This window comes from Gracilinanus agilis, chromosome 4 (genome assembly GCF_016433145.1).
Source record: "Gracilinanus agilis isolate LMUSP501 chromosome 4, AgileGrace, whole genome shotgun sequence".
NCBI classification, from domain to species: domain Eukaryota; kingdom Metazoa; phylum Chordata; class Mammalia; order Didelphimorphia; family Didelphidae; genus Gracilinanus; species Gracilinanus agilis.
This window is the reverse complement of record NC_058133.1, coordinates 149,105,627-149,126,966: the sequence shown is the minus strand read 5'-3', so window position 1 is coordinate 149,126,966 and position 21,340 is coordinate 149,105,627. Positions and strand designations below refer to the sequence as shown.

The window sequence follows — 21,340 nt, the reverse complement described above, 5'->3', positions numbered from 1 at the left end:
TTTTCATGGGCAGTACATCTCTAGTCTCAATGCCATTTCATTAGCTATCCACCATACCTATAGAGAGCCAGCCTCTATATGGTAGGTAGGTTCTGAGTGGTGTATGGTGGCATAGGATTGTTAAGACAGGAGAAAGAAAATGAGAACAACCAGACTAGTGGTTAGCCCATGCTGTTCTGAACTCTGTGGGCTTTGGAGTTTATTATATACTGATTTCAAACAAAGAACACAAAGAAAGAGACATAGTTGTGAAGGGGGTAACAAATCATACACAACCCATTAAAGTCTAAAGAGTAAAGGTATAAGTTCAAAGACAATGGCCAAATTCTAACCATCAATTAGTAGGGGATAATTCTGGGAGCAGAAATATTTTATGGAGATGCTCACTAATTGAGTTCTGTCTTCCTGGATTATATGTTTGCACCTGGTCAAATAAAGTCCAGACTAAAGGCTCCAGTCTAATCTAAGTATGCAGTCTTATCTAAGTAATGTTTGTTAGGGTTCAGGCTTCTTAATTATCAAGGAGAGGAATCATTAACTCAGTAGATGCTGGTCTGCTAAAGACTCAAAGCTTTCCAATAAGGATGTTAAGAAAGGTGGGGATCTAAAATTGAGTCAAAAGAGGAGCCTCAGATTTTTACCTTAGATGGCCCATTCTGTCTGCGTCCTGACATGCAGTGCGGAAAAATCATACACACAGTTTTACTTGCCAATGATTTTGTAATGGGATCCAGATAAAATATCTATTACAGACTCTATTTCTCTAAATGATTCCTGATAGCCTTTTGGAGGGATCAAGTTGTTTTTGGATTAACCTACCTGCTGGTACCAGAGCTTTTCAGGGCTCAGGTGACCAGAACCAAACACAAAGACTGTCTCAGCCTGGATCAGTCACATAGGGAATCCAGATAACAGGCCCTAAATTTGATCCTATTTCTCCAATGGCTCTCTACATCCAATGGCTCTCAACACATACCCAGAAAACATTCTCTCTGTCCTCTTTTCTGAGATCCTTAGTTTCCTTCAAAGACAAGTTCAGATACCATCTCCTAGAAAAATTGATTTCAATTTCTTATTACTATTTCTGTCTTCAAATTACCTTGCATTTATTCACATGTTTTCATGTAACACTAAATTAAGGAATTTGAACATAGACTCTTCTTTTATCCTTTATATCCTTATTGCTTTTCACTTAGCAAATACTAAATAAAACTTTTTTGAATGTAATTGTTTTAGCTATTTAAAAAACAACAACTCTCCTTTGCATTGTTCAGAAACTCTTGAAAGAAAGGAACACAACGTTTTGGTGGGCATATTGGGGGAGAGGTCAAATACATTCTATAAGGAAATAAGGCACTCTAGAAGAAGGGAAAAACAAAAACCCTAAAATATATTTAGAAACCACTCAACTAATTGGAAGTCAAGTATCTTGTATAATTCTAAGTTCCTGTATTTCATTTTAGTATACTTTTATGAACCATGTCTCTAAATTTCTGACAAAAATTGATATAACATTTCTAATTTTGTTTTCCAGAACTTTGTTAGCCTTAGGCTGTCATGTGGGAATATCAGATGAGCATGCTGAAGAAAAAGTGAAAAAAATGAAACTCCCAAAGAAGTAAGTGAAATTTAGATATTTAATACACATAAACACAAAAAAAGATAACCTCAAATAGAGTGTGGATTGATCTAGTTCAGTCCTTTAAAAATAGCTGTTTATTTAACACCTTCTGTACATCATATATTATACTAGACACTAGGGATCAAAATGGAAAACCAAAACAGTCCTTGTCCTCAAGGAATTTACTATACAGGGAAACAACATGTACATACATACATATATATGTCATATATGTATAAAATTAAGTCAAAGTAATTTGGTGTGGTGTATGAGGAGTCACTGGAGACTGATGACATCAATAAAAATGAAAGTGAGGAAAGAGTACATTTAACATATGGTAGTACCTGGATAAAGATAGGAAGAGCAAAGGTAGAATACTATGTGTGAGGAGCAGCAAGTTTGGCTTTACTGTAGAGAGTGAAAGCAAAAGAAAGTATATAACAAATCTGGGATATAGATTAAACCACATTGTGAGGGACTTAAAATGCCAAAAAAAAGAAGTTTATATTTTAGCTAAGGGAAAGAGAGAGCTTCTTTGGTATGGAACTAACATGGCATGGTTTAAGGACCTACCATTTATAGCTGACACCACAGATATAAATGAATACCTGCTAATCTTATATATAACATGATTTTTCTTGTATATGCATATGTTTAATAAAGTTTATTTGTTAAATTAAATACATATTATGTAAAGTGAAGTAAAAAAAGTAACCCAATCTAAAAATTTCTTTGAGTGAGAACAAAAGAAGTAATGTGGAGAGATCACTTCCGGGGTGGATTTCTATTGCTGGTAGACCTCTCACACATCTGTCTTCCATCTGTCCATGCCTCCACATTTCCTTGAATCATGTGGCATCTCCTTCCCTCATCTAGAGGCAGCCCCTTTTCTGCCGTCTTCCTTTCCTTGGGATGAAACCACAGAAAGTAAAACTATGAATAAAGGGGTACTACAATATACTTTGGTCATGTGGAGAATGGATTAGAGAAGAAAGACATTTGAGGCTTTGTAATGCCCTTGGTAGGATATTGCAACAGTCTAGACAAAAGGTTGAGGTGATGATATAGATATGGATGAATAAAGTGAGGAGTCAGTAATGATTCAAGCTCTGAATCAAGGGTGCCTAGAAAGATGATTGTGCCCTCAGTAGAAATGGGAATAGTCAGAAGAGGAATGGGTTTAATGGAGAAAGACAAACTTTTGTTTTGGTTATGGACACAGCTAAGTGACTCAGTGGATAGAATGTCAGATAGCCTGACAACAGGATCCACTGTATCCACTGGTGAAGGAATTGGCAAACCGCTCTAGTATCCTTGCTAAGAAAATCCTATGGAGAATTGTACACAACTAGATGACCAAGCAACAATATTCTGTTTTGGTTATGTTGAGTATGACAATACATTGAATCATCTAGTTTGAAATGTCTAGCAGACAAACATAAGGTAATGTGGGATTGGAAATCAGGAGAAATAGTAGACTGACTATAAAGATCTGGATGCCATCTATATAATGTAGATCCCGTGAAGTTCATGAGGTTACCAAGAAAAGCAGTAAAAAAAAATAAAGGGAGATAGCTGAAGACAGAGTTTTAGCACATATGCACAGGTCAGGGGCTGGCTATGGCTAATGATTTAGTAAAGGAAACTTAACAAAAATTGTAAGTTATGTAGAAAAATAGCAAGACTAAGTGATGTCTGATGTATGTTGAAGTATTCTAGTATAAAGGCAGGGATCAATGTGGAGAGAAAGATTATAAGTTGCAAACTGAACTTTATAAAGGGCAAATAATGGCTTGGTGACGTATATAATTGCCATTGTGATTTGGATAGGGTAAAAAATTTGGTTAGAGTGGTCCTCAAAGGAGGAGAAGTTGCTTAGTAACTTGTAGAATTCTAATTCCTCCTCTAGGACCAGTGTTTTTAAAAGTTACCAGTGTTAAGGTACAGTAAGTGCTAGAAAGAATGAACAGAAATTAATTGTCTTTGGAAGAAGCCATGTCTCTGAGTTTCAGAAGACTTATTTTGCTTGTTTCATGTGTGAAATTTGACAAAAAGATAAGCCAAGGCACATATCTTTGAGTGAGATAACATTTTCTTTTCAAGACCAGTAACCTGAGAATAAGATGGGTCAATGGCTACCTCAGTTTTCTGCTAAAGTCAAAGAATTTGAAATGATGCTCCTTTTAAAAGTATAGAACATAGAATAGAACAGAAATCAAATCATTGGTTACAGGATTATCAACCTCTTGGAGGTAAGGGATTGTGATTGTGATTGGTTATAGTAAGGAAAGATTTACACACAAGTGGGACTTGAATCACCTATCTTGAAGGAATGTTTTTTTTATTGACTTATGGGACCAGCTGTATATAGAGATCATTGATAGTGTCTAGGAGCAGCAGATTTAGAGGTGACTATGAATGTAATAAGACCACCTTTAATAAGCAAGGATGAGACCAAGATGGGAAATGGTTAGCTAGTTTGCTTCTCAAGGATAATACACAAATGCCATGAAGTTTCTCAGATACTGAAGTTATTCAGGATAATAAAAATCCTTTGACACAGAGTGATTTCTAGGTTATGCTGAGATAACGGTTCCCTTTGAATTGGAATGTTTTATGAAAGAAATGAATTTCTAAACTTTAGCTCAGAGTTCTTTGTACCGCAAATCAGACTTCTTGAAGGATTATTTGGTGGCATACAGATATGGACCAGAAATCCTGATATTCACCCTCATCTCCTAAGAATAGTTGAATTACTTGAGGCAAGGATAGAAAACTGATTAGCAAAAGAACAGAATTTCTGAACTTAACCCATTATAGGCTAACTGAATTCTGAACTAAATTCAGACAGAAAACCATGTCTTAAGAAGTTACAGGACAAAATCAATTAATTGTAAATAAGATAAAAAAGAAAATGATATAGGATCAATTATAATCACCTCATTTGACTATGCATGTTTGTTACAAAAGTTTCATGTGATCATGATGCTCTTGTGCATAGTCACCTGCACTCAACTGGACCCGATGATCCCAACGTAGGGACATGGGCTACCATCTTCATTATAGATCTGGAGATAAATGAGGGCAGGGAAGGTGAAGAAAAGCTGCAGCTTAGTTCCACAGATGTTGATTTGGATTTGAAGACAACTGGTTTGAAGCCTTTGGGACACCATGAAGAGGTGGAATTGTTGGAGACCTGTGTGAATCCTGGCCCTGAATGTATCAGCCTGCCACTGTTTTAAGCTATCTGGAGTCCTGGACAAAGTCGGTAATGGCAAAGTTTTCTAGGACTAGAAAGTTCAAGGCACTGATGTGAAAATATTCTCTGTGAAAGTATTGAGAAAATCAAAAATTACGTGCGACTTTAAGGACACAGCCAACAATGGGCATAATAGAGCATACTGGAAACTGTGAGGCATTCCTTCATTCTGCAACTGGTATATACTTTCCAGACCCACAATAAGCTCTGTATCATTCTGGAGTACCTCATTGGAGAAGTACTCTTCATGTATTTGGAGCATGAGGACATCTTTGTGGAGGACACTGTTTTTGCCTGGGGAAGAACACACTGGCTCTGGGCCACCTCCACTTCCAAGGTATCATATACCAGGCCTAAAAACAAAATGCTGAGCAGCCAAGGGCATATCAAGTTTACAGATTTCAACCTGTGTAAGGATTCAATCCAAGAGGGCTCTATGTCTCACACTTCTTCAGCACCACTGAGTATATGGCTCTGGAGATTCTCACATGTAGTGACCACAACTAGATTATAGACTGGTGAAGCCAGGGGCCCTGATGTATGACATATTCATTGGAATGCCACCTTATTGCAGAAAATCAAAAGAAAACCATTGACTAGATTACCAGCCTACTTCACTCAAGATGCTTGAGACTTCCTCAAAAAGTTTGTGAAGAGAAATCCAAGCTAGTGACTTGGATGGGGAGACCTAGGGATATAGCTGATGTGTAGAAACATCTTTTCTTCTGCCACATCAGTTGGGAGTACCTGTTGGCCTGATAAGTAGAACCCTTATTCTGGCCTTGCTTGTAGTCTAAAGAGGATATAAACCAGTTTGACACATGTTTCAGGAGGGAGACACTTGTGGAAGAAGTATTATATTTAGAGATTGCATAGAATTTTGCTGACCCCAAGCTTCTCTTTGAAAAAATTCTTTCAATATCAATTCTTTCCTAATGATGCTTTGAGGCCAAAAAGAGGTCAGGCTCTGAGGACTCAAAATTATGGAGTTCCAAAGGACAAAGGAGAAAAAAGATATTGGCATAATTAAATTATAGGAAATATTCAGCAGTGAATTATACACAAAAAAGTGATACAAAATATATTACCAAGGTGAAGTACACTTGGGAAAAGTGTTGGCCTGATCATATAGCAAGAATAAGCCGTAAAAGATACACAGTCCTTGTAAAGCACTGGTATCCATATAATGTCAAGAGACTTAGAGGAAGGTCCATAGTACTGTGCATGAACTTTCTGTCAAGAGTTTACCAAAGGACCTAAAGATTGTACAGGATGAAATAGTCTGAATACATTACAATATACACTACAGGAAAGGGTATTCCTGTTGAGGAAATCACAGATCCATTACTGTATCTAAAATGAAGGAAGACCTGAGAACAAATTTTGTTTTCATACTCTAAAACATATAATTTATTTACAAAGAAAGCATCTAATTATAAAAGAGAAAGGACCCTTTGCTCTACTTAACCAAAATATCTATCAGTCTCCTCTGATATTCCTAAGGATCATATCTGTATAGTTTAGAAAATTTCATTGAGTATGCAGAGCTTTGAAAGCCATTAGGAATTAGTACTCATTCTTTCTTCAAGGAAATCATAGGGTTTGTGGATTTCATAAGAAGGCACATAATTTGACAGTTATCTAACAAATGACAATTTTATATTTCCTTGTGCTCATGTATACTTATATAATACTACTTGGTCTTATCTTAGCTTGATTCACTTGGAAGTTATTCTGGAAGCATATCTTCAGAATGATGTTTAATATGGGATCAATATACCATTTAAATTATTTTTAATTAACTGCAGAAAATATGGCAGATTTCCAGACATAGCACTCAAGCTATATTTTTTATAGCAACTGTGTTTAGGATAATAAAAATAATTTCCATGGCTAAAATAGTTGTCTTGTTGTTTCTTCTGTACATCTTCTTTGACTAAGTATTCATGAACCTATAATTTAGTTACACTCTGAAATTAGAAATTAATATGAGATGACATTAGGTGAACCAGTTAGAGAATTTGGTAGTTCTCAGTGAAATTTTGTTCAAAAGATCTTTGGGGAGTGCAAGGGGGTGGCAGGTACAAGAACAAAGCCTCTTAGGTACATTTTGAGTGATACAATAGCATTTTCAGAAAGATAAACGAATGTGACTTAATTGAATTCTAAAGTTTTGGAATATAAGGAGGAACAGAATCTAAACTAGCAAGTGCCTATCAAGGTTAAATAACAGTAAAAACAGTTAAGAAATAAAAAACTAATGATAGTCTACTGATTAGAATGTTTTGTGTACAATGCAGAATGTTCTCCTGGGATCAAGAACTGCAAGTGCTGGTTTCTGTAGTTACTTCACTTCAGTTATTCATGGTCAGGCTTCCAAGTACTATCAGCTTCTTCAAGTCATTCTGGGTCCTGGATAAATGGAGTCAGTCTCACACAGCTTCATCATCCTACATAGTTGGACAGGATAACTTAAGCAAATTAAGAGAATTAGAGTGTTCATTTTCTTATAAGTCAAATGACTTGCACAGGGTCATGGAACTAGTAAGTGCCTGAGACCAGATTTGAAATCAAATCTTCCTGAATCTAGGTCCAGTATTCTACCCACTATACCAGCTAGTTGCCTCTGAAAGCTGAGTGGAGAATGATTTGGAGGGATTGAGGAGAGACCTGAATGAAACAAGGAGGACAACCCACAATTGTAAGAATTTAGGCATGAAGTAATGAATGAAGACATGCACCAGGTTTGTGACAGTGTCAGAGACGAGAAATATTGTATATCAGAGATGATAATGAGATTATGAGGCTAAACACTGCCTATAGAAGTAAATATAGTTACTAAATATGTTTTTGCATCACTAGCAAAACCTCATGGTTAGATTAATTACATTTGAAATTTTGTCCCTCTTCTTTGAAATCTAGGACCTCACTGCCATTGAAATCATTCTGATGGTGATAAAGCTTAACTATGATGGTTCTACGGAGATCAGGCTTAGATTTCCCTATATGATTTCCTTAGTCCTTTAGCATCTGGATCAGTGACTTTTCATAACAACTTTTCTTTCATTAATACCTTGATTCATCTAGGTGAATCCTTAAAGGTACTCATTTTAAGCTAAATTAATAAATAGGCTATTTACAGACTCCTGATAAGCTTCCTAAAGCTGGAATATTTAGGTAGAACCAAGTAAGGCTCACTGTAAAATCTGTCAAGGGTACTTTGGAGGAAATTTTTTCAGTAAGGAAAGTTTTGACAGATTACTGGCATAGTGGATACAGTGCTGGACTTTGGCTTAGTAAGACCTGTGTTTTAATCCTGCCTCAAACATTTACTAGCTTATATGATTCTGGCAAATCATTTAACTTCTTAGCCACTGTTTTCTTATTATAACTGGAATGATAATTCCTTTAAGAATTGTTCTGGCAAATCAAAATGTATAGAAAGTGCTTTGTAAATCTTAAACCTGTGCTTGTTAGGTATATATTACTGGTATTATTTTGCAACAGAGGTTTCTAGTTTCCCCTATTTGTCCCAATCTTTTTTCCTTTAACTGCGCATATTGCCTGAATACAATTATTATTATAGTTATCTTTGTATGTATCTTAATTTTCTGTAACTCTATGAGTTTCTTGATGACAGAAGCTATGTCTTATTTAATATCTTTTCCCTACAGCAATCGCCTCTACTACTCAGAATACAATAAGTATTTAATAAATGTTGAATTGAGTTGAAGAACCATATATTTTTAATTTCCCTTTACCACTTTTGTGGTTAATGATTAGTATGGGTGTGTAAGTGTACACACATACATATACCTACATGTGGGTATGTGTGCACACACACTCTATTTTCAGGGGAACATTTTGTTTACTATTACTTGTATACTTTTAATAAACATCCCTAGCAAGTTGAGTGTCTATATACATCCTTAAAATAAGACTCATTTTTAATACTTGTGTATAAACTTTTAGGCAAATTTCCCATTTTAAGGCACTTAAATTGATTTAATAATGAATTAATTAGTAGCATCTACTAAACGTGGACAAAACCATCTTTTGTTATCTTATATTTTTCAAATTTTAATGACTTCACTACATTTAGCTTGATTAATGCTAAAAAATAAAATTTTGAGGGAACAGTTGATTGGAGAAAAAAATGAAAAGTTTTTAGTTTTTTTGGTATGTTGCTCTGTTTAGGTATCAGTTTTAATTTGTCTTTTACTGATATTGTAGTACTTTTTTCCTAGTACCTCCTGGGATTTGCTCAGAATACCTGTTTAGGAGGAAATTAGGTCATATAGGTTTGCAGAATTAATTGAATTGGTGCTTCACACAGTGATTCATCAAGGAAGCCAAATGCTATCAATTCTTTTCTTTCTTTCTTCCTTCCTTTTATTTTTTGGTTTTTTATTTTTTTATTTTTTATTTTGTGTGTGTGCGTGTGTGTTTACATCTTCAGTAATTTGGAGAGAACAAGCAGGTAAGTTGCAATTTTAAAATGTTCTTTGGCAGGGTTAAAGATATTTTAAGAGATTAATAGATTTTAATCAATATAATACTGTTTCCAGCATTCTTGTGCCCTGAACAATGTATCAAGACACTTTTTTACTGAGTCTCTGTTTCATGTAGATGATAAGGAAAACTGATCATATACTCTTAGGAAACTACTTTATAGATAATTTTGCTTGCCCATTGAACTAGATTTTTTAAATGAAGAAAACTTAGAATTAGAAATTAAATGATTTGCCCAAGATGCCTAATTTAATTGTGGATTAAAGTAAGAAAGTTTCAATTTTTCTAAACAACTTATCACCATTCCTCCTGAAATTTTGTTAAATGTTTGATAAAATTCTTCTACATTAATCTCTCTATTCAGATACATTCAGAGTAACAGATTCATTTTTAAAAGATATCATTAGTAGTTCATATTGATTTGAATATCATTGTTTTTATTACACTCTATTTGTATTATACTTAGAAAAGAAATACCCTTATTTCCCTTCACTGTTTTAAGTGGCTACATATTGATAGGGAATAGGACTAAATTATTATAATTTCTCAGTGACTTTATCTTAAATGAAATAATTATCTAGTTGAAGCCAGTTTTAGGCTTCAATTTCTCTTGTCAAAGGTTACAGTTAAAAACAGTTGATGCTTTTACAAATAACCATTTATTATTGGAATTATAGATGACCCATGCACAATTTCAAATGTACAAATCCCTGCTACTATTACAATTTGTTAAAAAATTTAGTTCTAGAGGATGAGAAAACTTGAATAATAGTATCAGAAATCCTTAACTGGTACTTTCTATCCTCTTCCTCTCCCCACAATCCTGCATAGTTTTCTTCAGACCAGTTTTGTATCTCTCAGTGTAGTATACTTCTCCCCCTTTTTTGAAGGTGGTCACAGGCTAGATTCCTGTGCCAAATAACCTGATTCATCTGAGATAGGGTGACAATATTGCCTAAAATTCTACCAGTAGTTATTAATTTCTTGTTTTCTTCACAGATATTTTCCTTTAGTATGCACATACCTTGATTGAGACCCAACAGATTGATTAATTGTCATATCTTGTTAAAATTTATTAGATTAATTTAAGGGCAGCTAGATGGCACTGTGGATAGAGATCTGGGCTTGGAATCAAGAAGACCTGAGTTCAAATCCTGTTTTGTGCACTTAATAGCTGTGTGACCTTTGGCACATCATTTAACTCTTTTCCTCAGTTTCCTCATCTATAAAATGAACTGGAGAAGGAAATGGCAAATCACTCCTGGATCTTTGCTAAGAAAACCCAAAATGAGGTCATGAATAGTTGGACACAACTGAAATGAATGAATAACAACAAAATGATTAATTTATTCACTTTACTGCAACAATTAACAAGTCAGGAACTTTGGGGAGTAGAGATTTAAAAACTAATTGCTATAATGAGTAGCAGCAAGATAACTCACCCCAAGGAAAGGATAATTCTCAGTATGATGAAGGGTAGTATAAAAAGGAATGGAGGAGTAGGGAATAAGGGACCTGCGATTTTAATGATATGGGGAATTTCTAGTGATAAAATTTCTTCCACCAGTGCTGATCTGTACTTTCTTTACAACTGGTCATTTTAAAAAGGGTTACCCAGAATACTGAAGGCTAAAAGACTCAGCTTAGGCTCTATGTTAGATCTAGGACTTGAGCCTAATTGTTCTGTCTCCCAGGCTGGCAGCAGGGCCATGTAGGCATATTGCCTTTTATGTATTCCAGATATCTCCTAAACTCTGCCCTCAAGGAGTTTTTATTTTAATATGGGACACCACACAGAGGAACCTAGAAGTTAACCTCTCTGAGGGCGGGAACTATTTCACCTGTGTCTTTGTATCAATAGAATTTAGCACAGTACCTAGAGCACAGACAAGATCTCAACCTTTCCCATTCTCTACCCTATCTCAGAACTTAGCTGGGCAGAGTTCTTCATTGGCAGATCATATTCACTTACTGCCAGGCAATGATCCTAGTCAACTTTTTTCTTTTGGGTCTTGCCAATTTCCTGGGCCTACTTTTGTACCATAAGTGGAGGGTGTGGAAGGGGTCATTGTCACCCTCCAATTAAGTGGGGTACTGCCCATAGAACTGCTCCAGTGACAGGCCACCCTGGGAAAATAATTTTTCCATCTCCTGACTCCCAGGGCCTTCTTCAAGACAAGGTAGGCATCTGTTCTCCTGATTTCAATGTATTCCTGCCGGTATGTTTCCTTGTTTCCAAATATTGCAGGACATAACATTTTTATCCAACAGAACCTTGGATTGTCCAATCTTGTGCTTCTCTCTGTAGAGTACTATGTCTGGGGTCACTGGTCAGTGGTTAGCATACTCTCATCATCTTATACATACCCCGTTTTAGTGATCCTGAATGCCTGGAGCCCAATGTACAAACTCTGATCCCTGTCCTAAAATTGGCACATTCACCTATCCTTCTTAACCTACCTTCATAGTATGCCACATAAAATTTACTTGCTCTTTATGCTGTGTTTGCTACTGAACTTTCTTTCTTACTCTTCTCTTCTTGTCCTTATTGATTCATGATTTCTTCTAAACTAAATCTCTTCTGTTTTAGTTCTGACTTTCCTGTTTCTCATAAAATGCCCCTCCCATCTACTTCCAAATCCCAATTTATTAGTCAAAATATTTCTAATTGCCCATTGCCATTTATAGCCCTTCCTTTGACCACCTTCACTAAACACATTTTAGTTCTTCAAGATTTATGCTATCCAAATTTATCACTCAATTCAGATTCTCATATCTGTTGTCCTTAGACCCTCAGGATATCTTCCTTCCTTCCTTCCTTCCTTAACTTAATGAGTGTAAGGCCTTGTTCACAAATCATTCTTTACTCCTTATGACCTGCACTCACACATGGAAACTTCATAATCGTATTTCCCAATCTTCTTAACTGCCTAGTTCTTTAATCTACTACATTCCCATGACCCACTGCTCTCATCTGTCTCAGCTACATATACATATACAGTGATAAACTTTGTTTTGTTCTTGCCAGCCCTATTATTTGGATGATTTGTTCCTTTTATTTCATTTTACATGAAGCTCAACAAAATTAGAAAAAGCACAAAAACATGGTGATTTTATAAAGTCCACTACAAATTAATGTTAAACAATCTCAATTAGACCTTTACTGCAGTAAAACTTCCAAACTTTTTCATCTATCATCAAGCTTCCCACTAAATATCTTTTCTCTCACCCTTATAGTCAAGAGCTCCTTCTCTCTATCTCACATCACTCAGAATGTCTCCCTTCATCTTCTTTCATTCACTCCAGTCTCAAATGAAATGCTTGCATTTCTCCTAGCAAAGACATGCATCCACTATCTCTCTCCTTTCCCAGTTTCTCCAATGAAGTACCTCTGCTATTATGCCTTTTATCTCTCCTATGTTCAATCTTTCCTTATATAGTAGTTCATTCCTTTTGCCTAGAAACACGTCCATGGTTGCTCTATCCTTATAGAACTCTCATTTGATCTGGCCATCCCTGCTAGTTATTGTTCTACATCTCCCTTCCTGTTTGTGTCTAAACTTAAGAAAACTAACAAAAACTGGTGTCTACACTTCTTATCCTCTCACTCTCTCATAAACCCTCTTCATTCTGACTTTGTACTTCATCATTTATCTGAAATCAGCCTCTCCACAGTTACCAATGACATCTTAATGAACAAATCTAATGAACTTCTCTCAGTCATGAGGTCCCTTTACCTCTCTTGTACCATTTTCACTCCATTGATCACCTCCTCTTTCCAGATATTTTCTCCTTTCTACTTTTTCCTGACATTACTCTCTTCTAGTTCTCTTTTTATGTATTCAGTGAATGTGCAATAGGCATCTTAAATTCAATATGTCCAAAATAGAACTCATTATCTTTTCCCCAAAGCCCTTTCCCCTTCAAAGCTTTCCTATTGCCATTGAGGGCACAAATATTCTCCAAGTCACCTAGACATACAACTTCAATGCCATCTCTTACTCCTCACTTTCATCCTATATATACTATCCATTACCCAATCTTCTATCTATCTTCAGAGTATGTCTTGTATAATCCCCTTTTCTCAACTCATATAGCCACAACCATAGTTTAGGCCCATATGACTTTTCCCTGGACTATTATAAAAATCTTTTAACCGGTCTCCCTGCCTAAAGGCTCCCTATTCCAATTCAACCTCCATTCAGTTGCCAAGGTGATTTTTTTAGAAGTTGATCTGACTATATCACCTCCTACTCAGGAAACTCCAGTGGCTTCCTATTACCTCCAGGATTAAATGATAAACTCTTCTGTTTGATATTTAAAGCTCTTTGTAACTTGATGATTTCACCTTTCTAGTCTATATGTTCTACCATATAGGCCATAACAGTATCAGTAATGACTATCAATTATATAGTACTTCAAGATTTGGAGAGTATTTTACATATGTTAGCATTTGCTTCTCACAACATTATGTAAAGTGGGTTTTATTGTCCCCATTTACTGATGAGAAAACTGAGACGGAATTAAATTAGAAGTTTTGCTCAGGGTCACACATAGCTAATGCTTATTTGAAGTAGAATTCAAATCCAGATCTTCTTGACTCTAAGTTGAAAATTCCATTTAATATGCCACCTCTATATCCTCATACACTATCCTGGCTACTTGAAATTCCATGAACAAAACATTCCATCTCCTATTTCCTGAACTTTTCATTAGCTTTACCTGGGAATGCTTTTCTTTCTCACCTCTGCCTCTTAGTTTCTTGGTTTCTTTTTATGCCTCTTTCTTTTATCCAATCCCTTTATAATCTGTAGCCAACCTATCTTTCCTGCCTTGTTCCTTTCCTGCATTTGTGATACAGCCAAAGGAAGCCACTTTTGACTCCTTAATCGCTTTTCTTCTTATCTTTGCAGTGACTTGAAATTATTTGCCCTTTTACCTCTGCCTCTTAGTGTCGCAGACTCCCTTCAAGATTCACTTCAAATGCTACGTTGTGCAGGAAGCCTTTCCCAGCTCCCTCTACCTGCTAATGGCTTTCCATTGCAGGATATACACTTTGTAAATATCTTGTATCTAACCTGATATCTATTTACATATACCTTGTACAAATCTTGTATTTATATTATCTATATATTGTCTTGCCATAAGAATATATGATTCTTGAGAGCACATACTTTTTTCCTGTTTTCTTTGATTTTCTTCATATGCCCAGGGTTTAGCCCAATGCCTTGCACAAAATAAGATTTAATAAATGTTTCTTGATTAAATGAGTGAATGTTTGATTTTCTTCTGGGAAATCATAGGTATGTAGAGTTGAACAATAGGACAGTTGATTGACATATCATTTTGCAGGCAATAACAGTGCTGATTTGATTAAGGTTGTCAGAGAAGGAGAGAAGTTGGAAAGAGAGTGTGTGGTAATAAGGAGCGAGAGGTATAAAAGAACCATTTTGGCTTCCCAGTATATTTATACTTGGGTATATTGCCAGATGAAATGCCAGATGAAAATGCCAGAGAGGTTACCTCTTCTTCTCATTTTTGCCTATGCCTGAGATAATTATATATTTTGGTGGTCTTGTTCTGTATCTTCTTAAGAGTATTTGAAATCAAGGGAAAAAATTCTACCTTTCCATGAACTAAATGGAAGTAATCTCTCCTTTAAACTTTTTTAGAAGCATTCAATATACTCCTCTTACTTCACTAATATTAATGTTCTACTTTGTATTTTCATTAATGCCATACATTTCTCAGTTCCATTTCTAGATTATAACTTTAGTAAAGATAGAGATTGTTTTAATCTTCTTTGTATCTGTTCAGCATCTAATACAGTGCCATGCATATGGTCATCATTCAAAAATTTGTGAATTATAGAATGAATGAAAAAACCTTATATTAGGTATTAATGTATTCAATTTCTTTTTTTTAAATACCAACCATTTATTTCATTGATGTATGGCAGTGACGACAAACCTATGGCACAGTGTCAAAGATGGCATGCAGACTACTCTCTCTGAGTATATGGCCATCCTCTCCCCCACAGCCCAGAGTTCGTTATTAGAAAGGCAGAGGGACTTCAGGCGGAGCTGCTCCCCTCCCCTTCTCTACTATGTCTGATGACATTTTTTCACATCACCTGCCCCTCTGCCCAACAGCCCAAAGGGAGCACACAGTGGGTAAGGTGGGCAGCTAACAGGCAGCAGAGCTGGAGGTGAGCAAAGAGTTCAGACCACTCCCCTCCCCCTCTTTACCTGCTCTGAGGACATTCCTCACTTCACCTGCCCCTACACCCAGCAGCCCAGTGGGAATGCTCTTTTCTGCCCCTGTGTTGGGTAAGTGGGGCAGGGGCAGGTTGTACCTGGCTCTAGGTGTGGGACTGGGGCTCCGCACTTAGTTGGGGTGGGCACAACACTTGGTCTGGGAGTTGGAATGGGGGCAGGGCCCACCACTCAATTTCCTCCATCATTGATGTATGGGATTCTCCATGAGGGAATACTTTCTTTCATTATTGTTCTTCACACAGGGTAACTTATGTTCTGTGTTTGTGCTTTTGCTTTTCTGCGACTTTGGCTTTTTTCCCATGCCTAGAAGGCACTTCTTACACATATCAGCTTTTTAGAGTGCCTAGATTCCTTCAAGAATAAGGTGAAGCACTAACTTTTAAAAAACACATTTTTATTGATATCTTTGAACACAACTTTGCACACAAAGTTTTTCCTGATCTTCCAGTTGCTTGTCTCCCCACTCACCAATTTATTTTGTATGTTACCTTATGTACATGTAGACTGGGAACAGGAAATATTTCACTTATGTCTTTGTATCCCCAATTTCTATCATGTTTCATAAAACCTAGTAAGTTCTTAATGAATTCGTTTATTCCTTCTTAGAGATTTTTTTTAACACTGAGAGATTATTTGAGTTGGCCAAGATCACACAGCCACTATATTTCAGAAGCTGTCCTTGAAACCAGATCTTCCTTGCTCAGAGGCCTGTGCTCTAATCATTAGTAAAGTCTAACAAAATTTTGGTAAAGATAACAGGTTTCTTATCTACAAATTGAACTCATGAATACAAATTGAAATGTTAAAAGCAGCAGCTTTTGCGATGGCTGGAAGAAAGTCCTAAATTAGCCAAAATAATTTTAATAGAATTTTATAGTAAAATTATTTTATATAAGACAAAATAATAAAAATTAATTTAATTAAATAATTAAATAAAAATTATTACATTTTTAATTGGCATTTAATGCAATTAAGATATGGTCATTTTATTTTTGTCTTTTCCTTTCCTTATCTTCATCTTTGTTTGTCACTATATTAATAACATTTGTACTCTGTAAAGTAGGGAAGGGAATTTTTGTTTTATTGTAACCTGAATTTCAAGCCAAACCTGGGGTGCTTTGTATGTATCTGTGTATATAGAAGGAGAAACTTAATTAATGGAGAGAATACTGACAGAAGCTGTCGTTCCTCCCTGAAGTTGTACAAGAACTTTTAGAGAGAGATTTTTTGGCTATACATCTAAAGTCTGTCACAAAGAAAGGCTGGAATTTATCTAAGACAAAATGCTCTTATAGCAATTCCATTCACTGTAGGCAGCTTGCAATGATATTCTCTCCATTAGCTGTAGAATAATGAAAAAATGGAAGTAGAGATTTATGATAGACTTAGATCTGGTTTATATGTTTGTGTATTAATTTGTCTGACTTGTCATTTAGCCCAAACACTGCTTGTATGATATAGCCAGTGTTGGTGAAGGTTTTCCAGTTTGAGTGCCCAGAGGGCAAATTCAAACTGTCAATGAGGCCTCCCCATCCTCCCCTGCCCTCTATTACAAGAGAGAGCTGAGGGAGGAAGTGCTTGTTTTGGGGTGGCTGGACAGAGGGGTGGGGCATGCAAAAAATGTCCTCGGGCACTGGGAAGAGGGGGAACAGAGCAGCATCTCCTTGCTGGGGCAACATGCGTGCCAATACTTCACCAACACTGTATGGGAATAGATTAAAAGAACTTTTCAGTGTTGTAGTGAAACCTTTGTTTAGGTAAACCCATTTCAGAAAGGCAATGGCATTTTCAACTCTACTTTTGTGTGGAATTCGCAATCTTTATCTTGAGTATAAAGAATGATACTTGAGATCTATTATGATTATTGAATCATTTGATTTAATTTTGAACATTGGACAAGAACTCTATAATGCTAATATTTTGAAAAATTTCATTAAATTGGACTTGGGTGGATATGTAGGAGAAACAGAATGTGAATGAGAAGAGAGAATAAATGGATATTTTAACTTTTTTCTATATATAGAAATCATTAACAACCACATCAAAATGATCAAAGGAAATTAGATTAGTAATGAAGTATACAATCTTAGAAGATATTTAAGAAGTCAACTACTGCTAGTTGGAATCTTCTCTAAAACTTCCCTGGTAATTAATCATCTAATCTCCTCCTATCTTTTGTGCTATGAACTAACAGCTCATTACACTTTTGAAAAGCAGGAATATTTCCTTATATCAAACTTAATCTGCATCCCTGCAGCTTCTATTCGTGCCTACTATCGCTCTTTGGGATAAAATAAAATAAGACTAACACCTCTTATTTATAAATGCTTTTCAAATATTGGAACACTACTGACATGGCTCTTCTGTGTCAATTTCTCTCAAATTTAAACAATTCCACTTTATTTTTCTTTCTGGTCAGGCCTTTCTCAATAGGTGGAAGCAAATATAAACTTCTCTTTTTAATTCTTCATAGCCCTACCTCATCCTACCATTCCAGTCTTCTTTCCTTTTCCTCTCCTCTACACTTTGTAATCTAGCCACACTGGCTCACTTGCAGTTCCTCTAATACCGTACACCATTTCTTGTACCTGATTTTGTACTAGATTTCTCTATAATGCTGACTGCCCCTTCAAATCTACCTCTTGATTTGACTGGCTTCCCTTAACATTCAGCTCAAGTTCCTTTATATATAGGAAGCCTTTCTTGGTACCTCCCTCCCAGATACTAATGTCATCTCCTCTCAGATTGCTTTCCATTTACTCTATCTTATATATTCCTAGTTATTTACAGATTATCTCTTCATTGGAAGGAAAACTTCCCAACAACAGGAACTTATTTTTAAATTGTTTCCATTTCTTTATATACCAAGAGTTTTACCAGAATGCCTAGCCACATAATAAGTGTTTAATCAATGCTTATTTACTAACTGGCCGGTTCTCATTTTTTCATCACCCTGGCTTCTCACCTCTGGACAGCCTTTTCACTTGAAAAAAAAATCCAAACTAAAACTTCCCTACAGATTATAATTGAGAAGGGATAGTTTTTATAACAATAGCATATTCTACTTCCATTAAAAAAATCTAGGGAAATCAGATTATATAAAGTAGTTGGTGTAATCTAGCATTCCATCTGATTCCTCTCCACTTATCAGAATATGTAATATGTTAGAATACCTATCCTACAATGCTGAATTTGTTAAAACTTATCTATTGGCTAGACAAATAAGTAAAAAAGGAAAAGTAGACTCATGCCCTTTTTGAAAACGTGCAGTTGTTTTAAAAATTGAATCAAGATGACATTTATTGAATCTAATGGTTATGAAAAAAACATTTGCATGGTTACTTCATATTAAAGGCAGAAATATTTGTTCTAAGGGCAAATAATGCTATTCTTACAGGAATATTAGATGTTTTTATCTTGGATTTTTTAAAATTAAAACTAAAAGCTTAAATTTTATTTGGAGTTCCTTTCTTTTGCATTACAATTACATTACATTAGTAAATCTAGTCAGTCAGTCCACTCACCATTTGGTCCATAAGTATTTTTAATATGTATTAGGCAGAGTGCTAAATGATGGGAATAGAAAGAAAGATAAAAACTTGGTACCTGCCTTCAAGGGGTTGATATTCAATAACAGGAGACAACATGAAAATAACAATAATGCCAAGCAACATAGATAGATAGATAGATAGATAGATAGATAGATAGATAGATAGATAGNGCAACATAGATAGATAGATAGATAGATAGATAGATAGATAGATAGATAGATAGATAGCAAATGGAAGGTAATTTCGGTGGGAAGACACTGAGAAAGGGGAAGAAGAGGCATGGAAGGAAGGACTCCTGCTGAAGTTAGTATTTAGTGTAATTCTTCTTTTTTTTTTTAATTTTTTAAACCCTTAACTTCTGTGTATTGACTTATAGGTGGAAGATTGGTAAGGGTAGGCAATGGGGGTCAAGTGACTTGCCTAGGGTCACACAGCTGGGAAGTGTCTGAGGCCGGATTTGAACCTAGGACCTCCTGTCTCTAGGCCTGGCTCTCAATCCACTGAGCTACCCAGCTGCCCCCTACTGTAATTCTTGAAGGAAGTAGAAGGCAAAGATGAAGAGGGAGAACCATTTGGGTATGACAGACAGCTAGGGAAAAGGTATAGAGTTGTTAGATGGGAGCATGTTGTGTGAAGAACAGTAAAAAGGCCAGTGTTTCAGAGAAGAGAAAAGTCCAGGAAGCTACCAGGTTGAAAAAGGTTTCAGATATCTCATAAAGGATTCTTTATTTGATCCTGAAGGTAATAGGGAGAACTGGAGTTTATTAAAAAGAAAGCGATTAGAAAAAAGGGGGATATATAATCAGACCTGCATTAAAAAAATCATTTAGCCTAACCATGATTAATTTGGCCTCTTTCTTACACTGTAACTCATATTTGACATTGAGTGGATTTAATATAACTTAACTCAAATTGTTTTTAAGGCATTTTTTCCAATTATAAGTGTTATCAATAGTGATATTTCATCATCAGGGCTACATGATTGCTACAAAGAAGTAATATCTGCTACTTTTAGTATAGGATGTTTCAATAGACACTTATTTGGAAGAATATAGCAAATTACTAGGCTTTGTAATAATGAAATACTGGTCTAGCCTTACCCTGCCATTTACTAGACATCTACAAAATGAGGATAACAGAACAAGCTTCATCTCAAAGCAGAAATATGAGAAAATACTTACTCTCCTCCTTTGAAGAAGTAGGAGGTGGTAAGGATCAAGGGCATACAAATGTGATTTGTTATTGTTGGAGATTTTATACGTTGCCTTTGTAAAATGGCCAGCTAAATGGTGTTTTTCATTTCAGTTATCAGTTATCAAGTGGTTACAAGCCAGCTCCAATGGATCTGAGCTTTATAAAACTCACACCTTCCCAGGAAGCAATGGTGGACAAGTTGGCTGAAAATGCTCACAATGTATGGGCTCGAGATCGCATCAGACAAGGTTGGACTTATGGCATCCAGCAGGTATATGGAAATTTCCACTAACTTAAGCTTGTAATTTTGAGGAACTAGGAATAATTTCTTTTGTTGAGGAGTTTAGAAAGTTTTGAAGATGATAATTGTAATATAGAGTTTTTAGAACTGCATCTTAGACATAATCTAATCTTCACCTCTTCTTTTTAAGATGAGGTTAGGTGATATGCTCAAGGTCATATTGCCAATTCATAGTAAATTCAAGACCTGTTATAACAACCATACCTTTTTTAGTGAAAAAGGCAGCATGATGTAGAGACAAAAATTGACCTTAAAATCAAGGTGATCTGGATTCATTTCCTTTGATGTAATTTGTCTGGTTGACTCTTAATAGTATTTCATTATTCTACACCAGTGGTGTCAAACTCAAATAGAAAATGGAGGGCCACTAAACCATACATAAAATTGTCTGCAGCTGCATGTTGACTTCGAAAACTATTTACTAGCATTATCTATTTTCTGTTTTAGTCATTTATTTATTAAATATTTCCTTGTTACTTTTCATCTGGTTCAGGTATCATTTAGAATTGTTATAGGCTATGTATACCTCTGCTACAGATAACTTCCCCAAGACTAGAAATTGCACAGAAGGCTCTAGCATACAATGGTAGATATTTCCTGGGAGATATATACCATTCAATCACA

General features: G+C 35.7%; 1 protein-coding gene and 1 pseudogene across 1 annotated transcript in view; both read left to right on the top strand.

The window, feature by feature from the left end:
• RYR2 (ryanodine receptor 2) overlaps positions 1–21,340 on the top strand; it is a 550,493-nt gene that overhangs the window by 179,394 nt on the left and 349,759 nt on the right. The window contains exons 25-26 of the mRNA XM_044674985.1: positions 1,535–1,618; positions 20,527–20,686. Coding sequence (XP_044530920.1) covers positions 1,535–1,618; positions 20,527–20,686 — 244 coding nt within the window. The remainder of the gene's footprint in view (positions 1–1,534; positions 1,619–20,526; positions 20,687–21,340) is intronic.
• Positions 4,576–5,756, top strand: LOC123244533 (annotated as a pseudogene).